General features: G+C 41.3%; 1 protein-coding gene across 6 annotated transcripts in view; it reads left to right on the top strand.

Annotated features, from left to right (window-relative positions):
- CACNA1C (calcium voltage-gated channel subunit alpha1 C) overlaps positions 1–19420 on the top strand; it is a 490677-nt gene that overhangs the window by 41978 nt on the left and 429279 nt on the right. Inside the window, exon 1 of one of the 6 annotated variants that reach the window (XM_069807712.1) lies at positions 3690–4494. The exons of the other annotated variants lie outside the window; for them this stretch is intronic. Coding sequence (XP_069663813.1) covers positions 4446–4494 — 49 coding nt within the window. The 5' untranslated portion in view covers positions 3690–4445. Of the gene's footprint in view, positions 1–3689; positions 4495–19420 lie in introns of those variants that run through there. 6 annotated transcript variants of the gene reach the window in all.

Consider the following 19420-nt stretch of genomic DNA (forward strand, 5'->3'; position numbering starts at 1 on the left):
AATAATTTACCTTCTTACTTTATAGTAAAAGGCATTACTGCCAAAATAGTGTGAACATAATCTACTGCAATTAGATAGCTAGATAACTTATACAGTAGGCCCAATGAAAACCCTAGATCATTTTAAAAGTACTGAGACTGCTTAAAAGAAGCTTTCAAATAATTTTATAAGTTATAAAAATAGTTCAATGCAGAGTTATTGTATGCTTTTGTCTGTTTTCATCCCATTGCTTTCTAGCCCCATCTTTAAATACAGCGTGACAATAACTCTTCCTCTTTGAATCAAGGTGACATTCTCCTGCACAACCTATTCGGGCGATTTCTGTTCTGAAGATGGATGTGGGTTCTGATACTGGATTTTGAAGAAGCTGTTGTGCCCAGTATACTCTATATATGGCTGGGTAAGAGGGAAGGAGTACTACATTGTACACAGAACAAAAAATTCCTGACATGCAGAATGGACTGTTGCATGTTCACATTATGCACCCTACAAATCATCTTTGACACTTTGTAACTTTAAATAGCTGTTTTTCAGAAATCTCTGTCTTGGTGCTTTATATGGCCCTCATTACTATTGTTCTCAGAGCAATTGGAGAACAGTTTTTCTCCCTGTAGCATTCCTGTAGTGTAGAAAACTAGTATCTCCATTTTAGAGCTGGCCTAAGGCTGAGCATATATTGGATCATTTGTCCAGTCTATAGTCATCTGCTTAGAGGAAGTCTACAAGCACGGATTCAACTTGGTGTGAGATACCCTTGTGTCTGCTCATTACTCTGTCCATCTTACCTCTAAATCTGCTGGCTGCCATATCAGGCAGGGACTAAGAACTTTCTAATTGTTTTTGTATTGAAAGAATAATTCTTTCATAAATTTAAGATCTTTCTCTCACTTGTATACTCATCTTTGGGCTGCATGTGTGGGGATCTAACTCTGAAGAAGGCTAAGTGTGTGCCCCTTTCAGAAGGCCTTAAAGCTTTTCAGAGCATCAGTCATTCAAAAATGATAGAAAGCCTTCTAATTTGCTTAGGCTGTACGCTTTGGCTTTAGAGTCCTGGCCCAGAACATACGCGATTGGAGAGCTCAGCATTCAGAGGCCATGGAGGAAAGGGCTGTTGTCCTCCGTGAAGTCTCCAAGCTGCTGCTCTGGAATCCCTGACAAAATCCCTTCTGTGCTACTTCTATGAAAAAATGGAAAGAAAGTGTAAAGAATGGAAAGAAACAAATTTGGGGCCAACTGAATTTTCCTGGTTTCTGTGGAGGGTAACACCTCAGGTTCTTTCCTGAGAGAATTATTCTTAAATGGGAATTTCAGTAATCACATTATTATGAAAAAATCCTACAGGCACCTTCACTTCAAATGCCAGCTCTTTACCAAACCTTTTTTCATGGACTACATCATTTTAGTGTACTTTGACAGTACAAATGCTTTAGGGGAAGGTGTGATGTTCATTCTTATGCCACATGATTCTCCTTCATTAGCAGGATCTTTCCATTTTAATCCTACAATCAGTTTCTTTCCACTTCTCTGCAAAGAAAATTATTTGCATCAGAATTGCTGAGTAAGGAAACCTCAAGTTATAGTAGAATTTTATTTATGCTGAAGAAATTAATGCCAGCTAATATTCTTGTTTCTTGCTCTCTTTTCTTCTGGATTTGATTTTTGGTAATTGGCCCAACTTGTGTCCCACTGTGGGAGCCTGGCAGAGAGAGAGGGATAAAGAACAGAGAAAAAGATTTGTAGGTGGCAGGGACAGCTTGTGTATGTGGCTGCATACGTATGTGAGCTGGCCTAAAGCAATGCTATGTGGATGTTAACTGTTTAACTAATACTGTATATAAATCCTTAGCTAGCTGAGAATGTGACCCAAGTAGGGCAAAATAAATATTTACAGGTGCCCCACTGGTGTTTGATTTCTGTGCAAGAGTGATCAGCTTGCACTTAATTACTTCCCCAGAGATTATGTCCATGCAAGGGTGAATCACACAACTCTTGGTTGACTCATGGCTGGAAAAAATGGAGTTAGCACAATCCAAAATGGCAAGGATTTGTGGTCACAAGGAGGAAAATAAAATGGGTATTTACACAACAAATGTAGGCAGTGAAGGATTTGCTGTTCAGTCCTTCTTATAATGGTGAAGAGAGAACATTTTTTTCAAGAAAAAGGCAACTCGAATTGAAAATGAAAGCTAATATATTGCCATTCCACCTCTAGCTGTGATCTTGCTTGATCTGGTAAGTTAAACGGGGTAAGTGCATGTGACATTATTAGAGAAAAACTAGGCAATAGAGGACAGATTATTTTAATTGCTCACAGGAACTCTTCCTCCTGAGTCAGAAATAAAGCTGCATCTCTACATGCTGTCAATGGCAATATGTTGTTGGTGAATTACCCTTTGAATAGCATCTAACACAGAAGTTTTGATGATCAGTGGTTATTAGAAACCAAAATGACCTTTTTTTAGGACAAGTGCTTTGACTGCATCCAGTTTTCGGTAAGTGCTTTACATCTCTTCCATTTTTTCTTGTAGTTCTGAGTGGATGTGGTGTTTTCTTGTTTCTTTGCCTGCATCTGTTAGGTGGTGTTTTCTATTATGAGTTCCATCTGAGAGATAGCTCATTTAAAGCGGTGGGGGGAAAGCCTCAAAAAAAGACAGCTATTTGATACATCCCACTGAAAGCCATTTGTAGGGAAGGCACTAAGTTAATTCAAAAGTAATTCCTTTGTAGGGGTATTACCAACTTTAAAATACTTTTTTTCTAGTTGAAATGGAAAAATCACTTGGAAGGAAAGAACCACTGTGTTTGAAGTACGACAAATAGTATTGCACGCATGTGATGTTAAATGGATCCTCTGTTATGAGAATTTACAGCCATGGGTTTGCACGTAGGACACAGTATTCTGGACATTCACCTCCATGTACGTCAGGGCAGTTTAGTTTCTCAGGTTGTGGCAGTTTCTGCAGTGGTTCCTGAGGGGTGTTTTTGAACTCTGCATCTCTTGTTTAACATGGCAGCTCGGAGCGTCTAGATACATTTAACATGTACTGCATTCAGTTCACATTTCGTTTTAAAGAAGTCATTTTTGCTCTCTGCAGAGGCTTCAATTATAGAGGGCCAAATGACAGGCATAATTAAGGCAAGTGGTGGGATACCAGCGGAGCACTTTGGTGTTTCCACCAAGGATTTTGCAAATCCTAGCTTGATTAATCTGTTTAAACATCTGTGCATCCTCTCGTCTGCGCAACTTATCCCTGGGTATCTCTTTCCCTGCCGCTGCCTGCCCACCGAGCCTGTGTTTGCCTGCTCGGAACGGATCAAACACAACCGCAGCCCGTTCTGCCGCGCGCTTGCACACGATGCCGCCTGTAACGCTTCGGCAAATGATATTGTCCTCCTTGAAATGCAGCTCACAGTCGCATTCCGTAGTGGAACCGCAGGGCAGAGCTCACAATATTGAGAAACCGGATCGAAGCGGGGCCGGAGGACGGCGGCGCCGGCTGCCGCGGGGTGCTGGGCGCGGGCGGGCCGGCAAGCGCGGCACCGTGCCACCGAGCCACCGAGCCGCCGGGCCACCGAGCCGCCGGGCCACCGAGCCGCGGGGCCACCGAGCCGCCGGGCCACCGAGCCGCGGGGCCACCGAGCCGCCGGGCCGCCGCTCCCCGACCCGGCCCGGCCCGGCCCCGCCGCCGCTCCCCTCGCCTGTCCCCCCACTTCTCCAGGCAGCCGGCTCCAGCTCGCCTCCTTGACGTCATGTCTGTAGCCAGGCTTCAGCAGGCGCAGTGAAGGCAGGCAGCGTGTTAAACTTTCAGATCGAGTCCGGCGGCTCCTAACGCCGTGCGCGGGGGGCTGCGTGCAGCCGCCGCAGCTGGAACATCTGGAAGCGTTCAGTGTGTCTGTCTGTCGGCGAGAGGCAGAGAGCGGGGAGCGAGCGCGCTGAGGGAGGGGAGGGAGTAAGGGGCTGGGACTGTGCTCTCTTCCTCTGCAGAAACAGCTCCCTGCCAACACAACGCGCTCAGAATGGCTTTGAAGAGGAGGAGCAGCAGCGTTTGAACATCTCCCCCCCCCCCCCCCCCTTACTCTTGTAGTTGGTGGATTTAAAAAAGACATTTAACCCTCAGAGGTTTGTCCTGGATGCTTTTGCTTTTTCCTTTTTTTTCTTTTCTTTTTTTTCCTTTTTCCCTCCCCTCTCCCTCGTTTCCCCCCTTCCTGTTCTTTTTTATGGTTTAACAGCCAGAGGTGCTGTGCTAAATTCTTGGAAGGGGCCCGGATGTACTGAGGATGCATTGCAATTTCACTAAAGGAGGCAGTAGTGGAAAGGATCAGTTTTTGGTGTTTGATGCAATAATGGGAATCAGGTAATAATAAAAGGGGAAATTCTGCAGCTCCATTCTTCCTTGAATTTTACCAAGCCGATTTTCGGAGGGATTAATCTGGACTCGTTTTAAATGGTCAATGAAAACAAGAGGATGTACATTCCAGAAGAAAACCATCAAGGTAAGCCTGAGCTTTACCTCCGATGATCTAGCAACCGTTCTCTCCCCTACCCTTTGTCCGTAATCTCTCGGTTCGGTTCAGCCGCTGCCAGAGCCAGCGGCAGGCGGAGGGGCCGGGGCAGAGGACAGCCTTTGACACCGGTTTCCATTCGGAGCACACAGCTCCCCTCGGGCGGGCGTGCTGCAGGGAGACCCCCGCAGCCCCTCGGGGAACGGGTGTTTCATAGGAAACCCCGGGCAAAGAAAAGTTGCTTTAGGTCGCCGTCGTCGCCTTCTAAGGCGGAGGGGCGAGGAGGGGCGCCCGGCGAAGGGGCTGCGTGCCGTGGCCGGGGGCTAAGGGAAGCCGCGGAGCAGCCCGCTCGCCCGTGTCGGAGGCAGATTAACTCGCAGTGCGGCCGGAATTAGGGGACCTTTCCCAATTAATGTCGTCCCGGTCCTCCTAACCCCCATCTGGGTACGGCTTCCTAAGACACCGGGAGAGGAGCCCTTCCCTTCTCTAAAGCTATTTCTAATCTCTCACACGAAAGGGGAGGGGAGGGGGGAATTATCTGTTTACACACATATATACCATACACGCGCACATACTGAGAGAATGAAGGACAGCGGGGAGCGCCTGTATTAAAATGAAAGTTGGGGTTTACTTGGGGCGGTGATTTCTCGCCGAGCTCCTCTCAGGATCGCCCGCATCATGGATACCAACCCGCGCTGCTGCTCCTCGGCATTAGCAAACGTCCCCCGCTATTCCCTGTAGTAAAACTTTGTTTGTCCAAACTCCACAAGCCTTCCCCCCCCTCCCCCGCCCAACCCCGATCTGCCGTTCCCGAAGTTATTTTTATCCTATTACCTGCATGTTGTCACCCCCTCCCCTCCCCTCCCCTTCCCTCCCTTCCCTTCCCCACCAGCCCCGGCTGCACACACACGTCGGTATTGCAGAGCAGGCAGAGCCATTTCCTCCCCTCGACGAGAGAGGAGCAGCGCTCCGGAGAGAGCGCTCTGTCTCTCTCTCCCTCCCCAGCAGAACCCCCCAGCCGCGGTCAACTTCTTCCCCATCTCCCCCCTCTCGCCCCCGGCCTTGCCCTGCAGGGCAGCCCCTCCCTCGGCCGGAGCCAACTTGCCTGCCCCCAAACCTGCCCCCGCCCGCTGGGGTTGAACACCTGCTCTGGGTGCGGGGGTGCCCGGGCGGTGGGGGGCAGCGGCCTGGCGAGGGCCCCCATCCCCGGTGAGCTCCCCAGGTACCCCCCACCCCTGAGCCCCTTGCAGGGGCGGCCGAGGATGCAGCTGGGGAGGCGCATTAGCGCTATGGCAACCCTTAATAGTGGGGGGGGGTAGTGGGTTTCACAGATAACACCCCCCTCCTTCCGATTAAATACAGATTAAAAAGAAAAAAACCCCAAACAAACCAAAACCCCAGCACCCCCACCCCTAGCCACTGTATCGAAATAAGGTGGGACGGGAAAGGAAGCAGCCCCTGATCCAGAGTGCTCCTTCCAAGCGGGAGCAAGTCCACAGCACATGCATTCAGCAGGCATAACTGGACTGCTCTTCCTGGACTAGAGCTGATAAAGTGGACGAAGAGCTCAGCCTCCGTAGCAATATGCCAATGCTATGGCAACCTAAATCCAGCTCCCTCCTTATCAGCTGCAGTGATTATATAATTGGAGGAACAGTTTTGCATCTGTCTCTTGATGCGGATTGTCATTACTCACAGGTGAAAGAGCAACTTCCAAAGCAAACAGAAAATCAGCCAGGTGGAAGAAAGTTCTGTTTCCTGATAGTGCTTGGGCTGCCATTTATTTGGAATCTATTTTTATTTTGTGCAAACAGCACCTGAAAGGTTGAATTGATCAGTAGTCAAGAAAACCCGGTGGCAGGGAGATGGGAGCAAACCAGTCGTAATGTGGAATGGAGTGATTAAAGCAACCACAGATTCCCAGTTGTGAGGTAGAGATTAAAAAAAAATGAGTAGAAGGTAAAGCTAGGTCTGTGATCCTGGTCTGCCTCTTGCTTCTAAGAGGGAAGATTGATTTGGATAAGTCCTTGCTCTTGCATCCTTCTCAGTTTCTGGCAGCAAGCTGAATGTTCCAGGTAATACCAATGCAAGACAAATTTTTATGTCTGTTCTCAAAATGCGAGTAATGTGACTAGGCCTCTGCCGTCAGTCGTGCTCTGCACATGTCTGTTCTCAGCCCCTTATCGGCCTACCTGAACAGCCTTATGCTCAGGAGCCTGGGCAGCAGGGGACCTGGTGTAATAGTGGTTTACTTAAAATAAATAAATAAAGCATGCTAGAGGCCATTAGTTAGATTGTGAGGACTGTGGGGAAGAGGAATTGTATTTGGAAGTGCTTTGTTGACTTCTTAACAGCTAATTTGGGTAGGTTTGTAATATACTTGTTTTATGCTTTTGAATGTGACTTTTTACACTGAAAATCTTTCACCCTAAAGTAAGAATTTCCTCATTTTTTGGATGTTAAAATATAAATCTAATGTGTTTTCACTGCAGTCTCCTACTGCACAAAGAAAGGGGAACTGATAGTATTAATTGTTGATGCTGAGGCGCTTTTCAATGTTTATTTTTGCTACACAATGGAATGTATTTTTATAACAATTAATTATTCATTATTACCATAGAGCATGTGTTTATCTAGAAAATTTTAAGAACCCACCCGACAAGCACCAGAAAAGCTTTCAAAACTAACTACATCACATTTAATGCACATGTGGGACCGGGTGGAATCCTAGATGGGCATCTTTAGTGCAATCCCTCATAATATTTTGAAAACTTGCTCTCCTAATATAAAATGGAAAATCAGTTTGCAAACCCACGTTTTTACAGCCCTCTCAAGGGAGGGACCAGGATGAGTCAATCTGGTCCCTGGTGTTGCAAGTTTGAATCTCAAGCCCAGTTTAACCATCTAGTTAAATTTCGCTGCTTGCGGTTCTGGCGTTCGGCGGGATCTCTCCTGATGAGATTTGGTGACCAGCCAGGAAACGAAGCAAAACCAGTAGTTCTTTCTGCTGTGTCTTTCAGTTCCAGGGATTAGGGGAGGAGGAGGAGGTGGGGGGGGTCCCGGGTACTGCCTCCCCCAGGAGGTGGCACTACAGGGCCGCGGAGCCAGGCGTGGTGGCCGCGCTCCGGGAGGGGGGGGGGGGTGGTGGCAGAAGACACTTCTAGGTCTGCTTTGTCCATTCCCGGCTTTTCAGGAGGAAAGGCCAGATGTGTAGTACTGATAGATACGTAACTATCCCGGAATAAAATTCATTAGGATTGAAGAGCCCCTGGTAGGTCATTTACTCCATATAGTAATGATCCTCTGAGTGAAAAGCCATTTCTGATACCATGTCTGAACTACCCTTCCTTCAATTTCATATAATGCCTTCGGGCTTTGTCCTTATTGCATATTTTGAACAGATTTCTACCTGCTGCTTGTAAAAAAAGAACCCCCTCAGGTACTTGTCAACCATAATTAGGTCTTCTTGCAACCTCCTTTCCTAACCCATACATATTCTGTTCTTGAAATCTTTCCCTGTAAGACACTTTTCATAGTCCTTGTATCTTTTGTATCTGTTAAATTAGGAACTAATTAGTATATCCTTTATTTCTCGGAAGCCTATTGATAGTGAGAGGGTCAAGTCACAAACATAGTCCCTAATGCATTTTCTGACCTCAAGTGAGGGTCAAACCCATAAATATTCCCCTTAACTTTGCAGGTAAAAATATAGAGATGACTGTGTACACTTCACAGCTGATTTCAGTTGAAGGGTTGAAATCTGTCTCATGCTGTGCTACAAGACAAAAACCATTGGAGATATGGACTAGAATTTACTGGATGTTTACTTTAATTTTCTGCTCTATTTTCAGAATACCAATATTATTTCCTGTAATTTTGGGGGGCAGTGCTTTCACATGTAGGAGAAACTGTGCTCTCTCCGTGTTAACAAAGTGATCAGATTAAGCAAACTGAGTCTTCGTTTTTGAGCAGTTGTTTTTGTGCTCTCGTTTTGCTGTAAAGGTTTGTTAGAATAGGCATTAGTTGTGGGGCATAAAGGATACCTCTAAGTGTTTGAAACAGCTTATCTTCATGATTTTTTGGGAAAAAAATCTGAATCACTGCTTTAAAATGCAGCACTAAAATTCCAGCCCCCACTGATTTAACAAGAAACGCTTGTGTTTATAAGGTACAATCTTCTGCCTCCAAGAACTTGGAACATTCAGTAAGCATTAAACATTTAATTCAATATAGTATGAAATAGCAGTGTAATAGAAAAATATTTAATATAATGTTAAATAACAGTACTTAAACATTCTGCATAATACAGTGCACTGCATTTACTTGTGAAAGTTGCCAGTAGAGTCTTCAGAAAAGTATTTAAGTGCTTTCAACCATTTCCTATCCTTAAAAGGAGTATTTAAGTATCCTGCTAAAGGCATGGAATTTAAAGTATACACTTCTGAAAGATTTTCTTTGAAATTATCTTCAGTCATAGAGACCAGTTTGGGTTAGGTCATTATCAGCATTCCTGCTGACTGGTTCTTGCTGAAGTTTGTGAGTTTCTGCCATCATGAACACTTGCTTGTGAATACCTAGCCAGTGTGCTCTCTGCAACCAAGACACCCTTATGAACCCAGTCTTGGTTGCATCTCTGCTCTGCAATCGAATGTGTTTTGGGGGTTACATCTGTGTAATTCACTGCAGCAGATGTGACACACCCTTGCCATGTGGAATTAATTTATCTACTGAGATATTTACTTTGAATTATTTGTCCTCATCTTTTTGTTTTGTTACCTCAAAACACTTTAGAGAACATGTTGTATAACTGCAATATTACTATGTATGCTTATGTTTGGCTTATTTTCTTTCAGTTTTGTGGAAAATGGGTCTACATCCATGCTTAAAATAGGATTCATCTGAATGGCAATCACTCCTAAATTTACTTTTTGCGAGTGTGTATGTGCATGTCTGTGAATTGTCATTGTGGCTGTTTGACTTGTTAGGAACTGTCTTGTTTGTTTAACCCTTTCTGGGAATTGATTCAAGGAACAACCTCACTGAAGTTGAGGAACAGCAAATACAAGATCTCTTCCGAGCAACTGTGTTCACTAAATTTATTGTCTATCAGACAACATAACAGATGTGACTATGTGCAGTAAAAGTCTCTCAAATTATTGAAAACAACAAATCAGATCAACACTGAAGAAAGCTTTTACCAATGGCAGATATATGCTTTACAAAACATAATGTTATTAAATGGTTCAATTGCCTATCTTTGTTTTTAAGACTGTAGACAAACCCAATATATTTTTGAGTCAATCATTTATCCAAAACACTGATTTTATTCAGATAGTGGGGAAGAGATGAATTTGAGAGAAAGTGTATTAATTAAATTGTTTATTACTGGATTTCAGCGACATTAATTTTAAGAAAAGACAATATTAAGTATTCAGATGTATTGGTTACCACTGAATACTTTTCCTTTTGACATAGTTCATCTATTACCTAACACAAAATTGGCATTTTTGTCCTTGTAATTTTACCAGTGGAAGCTTAAAAAAAAAATCTAAAAATGGTAAATATTCTTTACTTTATTGGAGTAAAAGCATCATTGTGCATTTAAGCTACTTGAGGATTTTTTTCTTTATCCTTCCCTTTTTTTCTTATGGGAGAGGAAGTCACAGTCAGTCTTCTGTGCAGAGAGCATGGAGATGGGCTTATGGTGCTTCTGCCAGAGAGCAGGTGTAGTTTTAGGTGGTAGAATGGTCCTGGTGGGAGCTCTGAAATGCAGTGATGAAGTTATATGATCACAAGGGCACCTGTTGCTGTTGCAAGGTTGTCATGCAATAACTCAGGGTGTAGTCAATAGTATATATCAAACTTTGAAGGAGTTTCTGTTAGTTTCCATGGATGGGACATAATGATAAGAGTGATATAAACTTCATTAAGAACTTGAGAGAGATTCAGCGTAGCTCTTTCAACTGGAAGAGTCACAGGTGTCTCTGTACTGTGTATAGAGATTTCCAGAACAAAAGGCCTTGCTGAATTTTTCTCAGAAACCTAAATATAACATTAGAGATTGTATGGTTTGGATTGTTGAATTTGACAGTCCGGGGGAGGGGGCGGGTGGCAGGAGAAAAGATTAATATCTGTATCGTAGAAGGTGACAGAAGATTTGGCGGAATCACATTTTGTCTATATTTTGTCATATTGGCAGTTGTCCAGATCTCAAGGTTGAATTATTGTGATCTAAAGCTGAGAGATTATTAGCACGATTCATCCTCCAGAGAAGCTTAGGTTGAGGGGAACCCACTGATGATGGCTTTGAATCTGGTCTACTCTGTATGTCGCCTTCACAGGCATCTTTCCCAGAAAGGATAGTTCTGGGAGACACTGCTCTCACTGGTATGCATTTCACTGCAAAGAATTGCATTTTTAAGTAGTGGGAATTAAATAAAATCTTACTGTAGGATGGAAAGGACCTGCAGAGGCCAGGTAGTTCAACACCCTGCTCAAAACAGGTCTAGTTAGATGAGGTTGCTCAGGGCCACATCCAGTCAAGTCTTGAATGTCTCTGAGGTCAGAGCTTCCACAAACTCCCTGGGCAGCCTGTTGCAGTGTTTAACTACCCTCATGGTAAAAACCAACCAAATAAAAAAACCCAATGCATTTTTCCTAGTATCTATTCTGTATATTTATATCCGTGTATTTTAAGATGGAGAGCTAATTTACATATGTCAGCCAATAGCTAATCTGCAACTATATTTCTGTGTTTAATCAGACATAGTGGCCATTTGTTGAAACTTTGAGATGGAGGACTTGAGGGACTTTTGCCTCAATGCATGACACCAGTTTCAGAGTAGTTTGCTTGGTTTTTTGGAAATCTTATCACAGTTTATAGGTGAGGTGAGACAAGCCTGGAGTCTCGATTGCTCTGATAGCCACACTGAGTTTTTAAGTAAGTGGGTTGTTTTCCCGCACTGTGCTAGAACAGTTTTCATGCAGAATTGTGGCTAGAGACACAGACTGCAACATATAATGAGCAGGTAGTAGAAATCTATGAGTAGTTCACTTTAATGTTCCAATACATGTTAACATATCAGGTCAATAGATGAATCCTGCTATAATTTACAAACATTTAGCTGAATCTAATTATTTAGTGTTGGGATATATATACCCACACATAATATCACCAGGGAGTGATGACTATAGGGCTTGAATCCAAACAGGATGGGGGTACTAATTTTGATTTAGATTCCTTTTTCCCTACTGACTAAAGAAAATTGAGATAACTGTTAATGGATGTTCTATGGGATGTTAGAAGCTTATATAGGAACACTAAGATTACATATTTGTAAAGGACTTCTGCAATTTTCCTTTTTCTCTCTGTGTGTGGTTTTTTAGTCCCAGATATTAAATTCTGAAGCTCAGTAGCTGTCTCAGCAGGCAAAACATTCAGAATCCATGAAAACATACCAGCAAGTTGAATCTCCTTCAACAGCTGGGAGGAGTTATCAGAGTACTAGTTAAAGCCTTGTCTGTGGTGGGGGGTGGGGGAAACAACCTCAAACAACATGTTATTTAACCTGGCACCTGTAAGGATGTAAAAGAAATCCACAAGATTCATCAGTCTCCTGAGCTGGGCACCAATGAACTTAGCACATTTAGTTCTTTGATAAAAGACAGAAGATTAAAATAATAAAGTAATTCTTAAGGGTGACTGGAGACTTAATGGTTTTCAAACCAGAACCAGAAATGAGACCAAAAAACCCTGGCTAATCCCATGGGAACTCTCTTTGCATCTTGTACATAAATCGTAAGAGTTAATTGCTTTAAGAAAAATATTGTCTGAGATCCATCTAACCTTAAAGTATGCTTTATCATATGTTTAAAATATGCTTCTCTAAATGGTATTGTTATTTATCTTAAATTTTTCAGGTTTTCAGTCCATGATGTGGATGGTTGCCTTTGGGTATTTTGGAAAAAACAATTAAATATGACTGAACATGACATTATAATTACAAAGTAAATATGCTCTAATTGAGTAATTAACTCAACATTTCTTCCTAAAGGCATTGCAGGAATGAATTCATGTTACTGATCAGATTTCAGATTCCTTATTCCAAAGGAGACAAAAATGCTGTTCTTCAATATGGCTGGCTAGATGTAAGACTTCTTAAGATTCCTCAGTTTTTTAAACGTAATATGTATTTTTGATACATCAGATGTTCATCTAACACTTTTTGTCAGATGAAATAATCTTTTAAATACACAAAGAGTACCTGTGTCTTTTTGCTTGCAAGTCAGTCCAACTCTGTTAGGTACCAACTATATTCTGCTTCATGCATTATTGATAAAAATAGTAATTCCAAAATTAAGACTTGTATGATATAGCTGTTGGTAGTAGAGTTCATGAATTTTAGATACAGAAACACTACAATGAACTGTGTGAGAAGCAATGGAATCCAGGTGAGTTCAGGAATTAAAATTGATGTTTGTTGAACATAGAGGAGAAATGAATTATTGCACTTAAATGCACTGCGTAATATATTTATGTTGAAGTATGATACGGATTGACAAATATCAGGAAGTTGAAAGTCAAGAATGATATGCAATGCCAGATGTTGCTCAGTTTTCTATCTTGTATCTTTCATATAGTTCACAAAAGAATGTTTTCCATGCAGACCATATATGTAAATATTAGAAATTTGGATTTAGTTAGGTATGAAGGGGTCTGATTTCCTTGGGATAAATTTAAGATATTTACAGCAAAGTTAGCAAATTAAGTCAGATGAGCCCCAGTGCCGTTAAGAAAACAGAGGAAATCCATAGTATTCATTACTTTCTCAAGTTGTAAACAGATAGACTTATGTGTAGGGAGGAAAGCTTCACCTGTGTGCTGAAACTCCCATATGATACTTAAATCACTTATTATTGCTGACTTATAAATTGTATAGATGCACAGAGTGTTTTCAGGTGTAATTTAAATTTCAATTGGTCTCTTTAGAGAGAAGTAAAATGTATTTATAGAGTGGAAATTGAAACTGATCAGGTTTAATTGTGGTGTGAATGGAACTTTTGTATGACTGTATTCAGGAGCAACAGGTAGGAGTGGATTATATGAAATTTTTACATCACTTTCACCTAAATGAAAATTTTAAGTGAAAAACCTGAGATTTGCAGACATCAGTTAAATTTGGTGCAGGCAGTGTCAAAATTGAATTCTTAAATTGGTGAATGGCTTGAGTGACACAATTCTAATATCTCTTGTCTGTCAGATTCTCACTGGCTTTGGCTCAAGTGTACAAATCCTATGAGTGTGAAATGTTAGTTAGCAGGTGTTTGGGATATGGTAGTTCTGTACATAGCTGTACACTCTCTATTGAGCTCTGAAACACATTTCTCTACAGTTTTCTTTGAAGAGAGTTGTTTGTTATTTGTTAAATGTAACGAAGCTTATTGCTTAAATCGGAAATGGAGGAATCCCAAATTCCTGGGAAGTTCATGAGGGACTATGTTGAAACTTAATTCTAATTTGTTTTTTGGGGTTTACGTTATGACCAAAAGAGTTACAGTTTAACTTTAATTTTGGATTTGAAACTAAATGCAATGGCATAGTGGTGACTGGAATAAAGGGAGTATCTCTTGTCAATTTAGCCATTATAGCAAAAGTGAGAAATAAAAGCAGGGAGTGAAAGATTAAGATGAACATGGCTTGAAGGCTTTTATCTGCTTTAAAGCAAAGGGTGTCCAGAAAGATCATAAGAGATGAAAACTTGTGTCCTAATTTGCACGCAGTGATAAAAGCTGTTATGCATGCCAGGAAGTCAGTCAAAAAATAACTAGAGGTAGTTGCTACTGACAGTTCCTAAAAACAACCAAAGTGTTTTAAAATAAAATAAAAAAAACCCATCAGATATCAAGCTTCAGAAAATTTGAGCATGGTGCTCTACAGGTGCTTGGCATTATCTCCAGGGAAGTATCTTAGCGCATGGTCAAATGTGAAGCACTTTAAAAAAGATCACATCTTAAAATGCGAATAATTCAAAACATTACAAAAGTTTTTAATGCTTATAATGCAACTTCCATTACTTCCTATGAAACATTATGCTTAGACACCTTCTTAAGTGCTTTTAATCTGCAGTGTGAGTAACAGAACTTAGAGTGTTTCTGTCAATAGATATGTATTTGACTAGAACATACATTCTGCTGTCTTAATGCAAAGCATGTATTGAAATAAGTTTTTGTTTGAATTTTACTGTATATATGGGTCAGCAGTTTTCTATCTATTTCTTTAGTACTTAGCATTCTTGTTGAGAACTTTGCTGTTATCTTCCTTTGCCTTGATTTTGCTTTTATTTCACCAGAACACTGTTTTAGTTTTATTTTGGGGTATGAATTTTTGAGATTTTTTTCTGTTGTGCTTTAAGGTGGTTTCTCATGGAGAACATTAGTGCATAGAATATGGAGCTAGGTTTGACTGAGTGTTGCTAAGGATTTTGGCATGCATGCTGTAGGGCCAGAGGATGCTTTATTTAGGAGAAATATGGATGAGGAAACACTGTGTGGAGTCAATTCTACAAATATCAGAGGGCAGGAAATTTATTCTTATAGCATGTATCAGTGGTGTTTTGATACTTCAAAAGGAAGGTGTTGTAAGCTCATCCAGATGGCTTAATATATTGGGGAGTTTTATTACTCGCCTCCCTATGTCAGTGTTGAAATACTATTTTAAAATACTATTTAAAGATAGAATTACTGTAGAAGACGGAAAGCCCCACTTGTCATCTTAGGATTTAAACCTCTTGTTCATATAGCTAGTTGTTCTAATAACAGCAATAGAAAGTATCTAAACCTGATTCTGCAGCTACAAAACACCGAACGGAGAGATTTGACAGATTGTCAGGTGCTATTTGGGAGATTAATGTAAGGACTAGAGTACGGACATTTAGAGGATCAGGCTGTATTTTAATTTATTTCTGTGTTAGGATGTAGACTTCCAGAAAGTCTGTCATACCTCCACAAATACTATATTCCTTTCCTTTTGGAAGGTTGGAAAAAAATTTTCTCTGAGTTATCTACCTGTGTTCTTATGTATTTACATGGTCATGATCCCTGTAGTATGAACACCTCCCAGTGTTAAAAACTCTGTTTCTCTTGCTGACATGCCAGGTCAATAGGCTTGGAAAATTCATTATCTTTTTCTTCATTAACTAGGTTGTGTGTGCTTATGTGAAGATATTACTCTGGGAAGTACAGGCAAAGAAATTAATATGGCATTTAATTTTAATAAAATGTGTGTTATGAAATGGTGTGTCGTTGCTGATGTCATCAAGCATGTAACAGACAAAGGCATGGCAGTGCTAGGATGCTCAATCCATCTGTCTGGGTGCAAATCAGGGAGAGCAAGCCCTGCCCTGGTCTTCCTGACTGCACAAGCAGGTTTGAATCTTGTGGTATGGTCAGAACAGGCTGGTTTGTACTGGTCCAGCTGTGATGATCAAGTGCAGGGCTCCCAAAGGGTACCCCCATACATCTGTTGTCCCATGATTCGCATTATCCCTTTTCACTTCTGCTGACTTTCCTTTTTTCTGCCTTTGTGCCTCCCTTCTCTGTCCAGTCTTTTCCAGAATGAACAACCCACCCCTAGTTACTTTTTTTCCCCCACTGGTCGCAGCTTTTCTACATCAATATCCAGAATTGGTGTTTCTGATACTGGTACTCAGTAATCCTGGCCTTATTTGGCTCTGCTGACACAGTTACCTGGGCACTGTTGGCCTTGCAATGCCCCCCAACAGGACTCCAGTACTTCCCTTCAACTAACTGTGAAGTTTGGTCATCTCTGACTCAACTCTCTCAACTGTGTGTGAAATCTGGCCATTCCTCACAATGCTACCTGTAACTCTTGTCAGCTGCTCACTCTCTTGTTGTGTCTGGTAATTTCCCATGTCATATCCAGTAGTTTTCCATGTCCTGTTCAGTTACCCAGGCCAGGACTAAGTCATCTGCCTGCAGCCCTAATACCAAGTATTCTAAGTAGTCTTAACTTTGGCCAGTGAGTGCTGTATATTAATAAGTAAAGAGGATTCTCTTCTTTGTACTTGCAATCTTTCCCTGGTGATCAGCAGTTTTATAGTTAAGAGATGTAATGGTCATGGAAGGAGACCAATATCTTAGGTAACTGGAAACGAATGATCGGGCAGGTTTGGTCAGAGATCCACAGGTTTATGAGGAGTCAGTGCAGAGATCTTGATATGAATTTTGAACCAGATACTTTATCATCAGGGGGTGTGTGCTCTTTGATGTAAGTTGCAGAGATAAAGTGTGCTTCTCTTGAATGTAGATGTTACCATGATCAAATGTGAATCTGATAGAAAAGTGGACTGCTGTCTGGTCTCTCCCCAGGGACCGCACATGGTGGCGTGTGGTGTGCACACAGTGTACTTGGTGCTAATGGATAAGAGGAATTACACCTCTCTTTTTCTCCCAACTCTATGCATACTTCTTAGTACGCACCACCAGGGCTTGAATAGCAACCAACATATACAGACATTTCTGGTTTTATCTACCACTTTTTCCAGTGTGTGTATCATGCATGGGGCATTTTTACTTTTGTTTTCAAATAGTTGGAAAAAAATTATCTATGTTCTGGAACTATTAGAGTGTTTCAGAGATGTCTGCAGTTACACTGTGCCTACACAGTTGTGTATACATAGAGGCAAAAGTATAATTTGCTTAGTGGACCAGAATGAATAAGTGACTGTGATTGGAAGGATCTAGGCGTGTTATGAAAGACTTGGAAAGAAATAGAATAATATGAAATAAGAGAGAAATGGTCTATGTTTTCAAATTGTCATTCTTCATATAGAAAAACTAATAATTTGGCATAGATTTCATTTTACCTCACTGTAGGTATTTAAATTGTCTAGTGGGAGCTAATCATCTAGAGTTCATGTGTAGTCATTGGAGAGGAAGGCAGCCATGGCCACAGAACATTATTGATAGTCTAAAATAGGTGGAGTGGACTGCTTTTTTGGAGGTACTTAACTATGTCTTGACTATATAGATAAAGCTTTGATGACTAAGTTAGTCTAATGTCAGATTTGAGATTGCTAGAACTAGTGAAATGAATTCTACCTTCTGCATGTGTGTTGACTTCTAATTTTGTTTGTCAACAACAAAAGTGTAGTGTGAAGAAAGGAGTTATGTGCCTACAATAGGTTTTAGTAAGTCACTTGTCTGTCAGGTGACCCGTGTGAATGCAAACACGTTATAGTTATACTTCCTGCCTGAATGCATGCCATTAAATAAAAGAGATCGTTAAAGAAAAGCATGATGAGGAAAAATCCCTGTTGGAAATTCAGGGAAGCTGCTTCTTGTCTCCATCTGGGGTGAAAACAATTCATTTTTCCTAAGACTATGTTTAGGAGTGGAGAATATTGTGAATGCAAAATAGGTAGCTTCAGGAAGGAGGTGGGGCTTTCCAGACGGTGTCAGAGAGGGATGGCAAGCACACGAGAAGACACAGCATCAGGGAAACCATGCTGTAATCAGTCAAATCTGCTTCTCCTAGCTAGCGAGTGTGGTTAGCCAGTCTGGCTGGAATCTACAAAATTTAAAAGCCAAGATGAATAGTTAGGTGATAACAACGTAGAGAGTTCTCTGCAGTAACTCTTTGGTTTGTGTGTTTTGTGCTTTTGGGTGAACAAATACAGCATGCCTAATTTTGGAAGTGCCCTTTTGAATCATTGTAAACTTATGCAGTAACAGGGTCCCAAAGAGCAAATAAATTGAGGTGCAAAATTCGTTTGGTCTTGTTAACTTGACAACTTTGTTCAGCTTTGGATGTGTTGGCAAATAGGCTTCTGCCTGCCACACCCTGAAGGACCAGGTGAAATGTGCTGGGTCTGTGATTTCAACCAGAGGGAGAGCCCTTGTCCCTTCAGGATGCAGCCAGAGGAGGAATAGAAAGGTATATCATTCTAGTGACATCAGGAGAAAAAGTTAACCTATTTCTGCAGGGCAAGTTTTTATCACTGTAAATAAAGGGTGGCACACACACTTTCTCTATATCTTTATAATTCTATATTATCTCAAAAAACATGTATCTTTTTTTTCAAAATTTCTTCCTCTCACTGCCACAAGCAGGGATATGAAGTCTTTATGTATCATCCTATTATCTCTTCAGAGCCTCTTTTCCCAGAATTTATAGCCTTGACTCTATCATGCTGCCCTTTGCATAAGCTATATAGTGACTGAACACCTGCTGTGCCCTGGAAGAAAGGCTGTGCTGTGGCAACTACGATATGTGAAGCAACTATTATAGCTTCCTGAAGAGCATCAACAAGAAATTCTGCTCATAGAAATCGTCATCTGCAATGGGGTAGACCAGTTCAAAGCAATACTTGCCCTTCTGGTGAGGTGCTGATAAAATAATTGAACCTTTTGAACTCAAATTTGAAAATTGAATTTTGAAAATAGGAAGTAAGGGGAATTTTTGATGAAATAACTATTTTTAGAATGTAGTATTTCCCATCAGCGGCTTCCATTTTAAAATTTCTATAGAAATTGCAAACATATGCTATGCCTTTATGGAAGCTATTTTACATAGGGTTGTCTATGATGCTTTCTGTCATCATTTCACCATTTGCTTTTGAATGCTCTTTTCCTGCCTGTGACTGGTAATGATACAATGACTCAAAACTTGAGACAAGAGAATGTTTCAGGAAGTGTGTAGATTTAAGTGGGAGTAATTTACTTAACCGTTTTTGTAACACTGCGTTTCTGATTAAGCCATTGTGCTGCAAATAACTTGAAATAAGGACGACAATGGGGATCTCCAGTTGATGTGTGAAAATGTTGCATTTATCCCACTACAGGCCTCAATATGTTGTAAAAGATACCAAATTTCCAATTGATGTATTTTAAATATCAT

This window comes from Haliaeetus albicilla, chromosome 19, assembly GCF_947461875.1.
Source record: "Haliaeetus albicilla chromosome 19, bHalAlb1.1, whole genome shotgun sequence".
NCBI lineage: Eukaryota > Metazoa > Chordata > Aves > Accipitriformes > Accipitridae > Haliaeetus > Haliaeetus albicilla.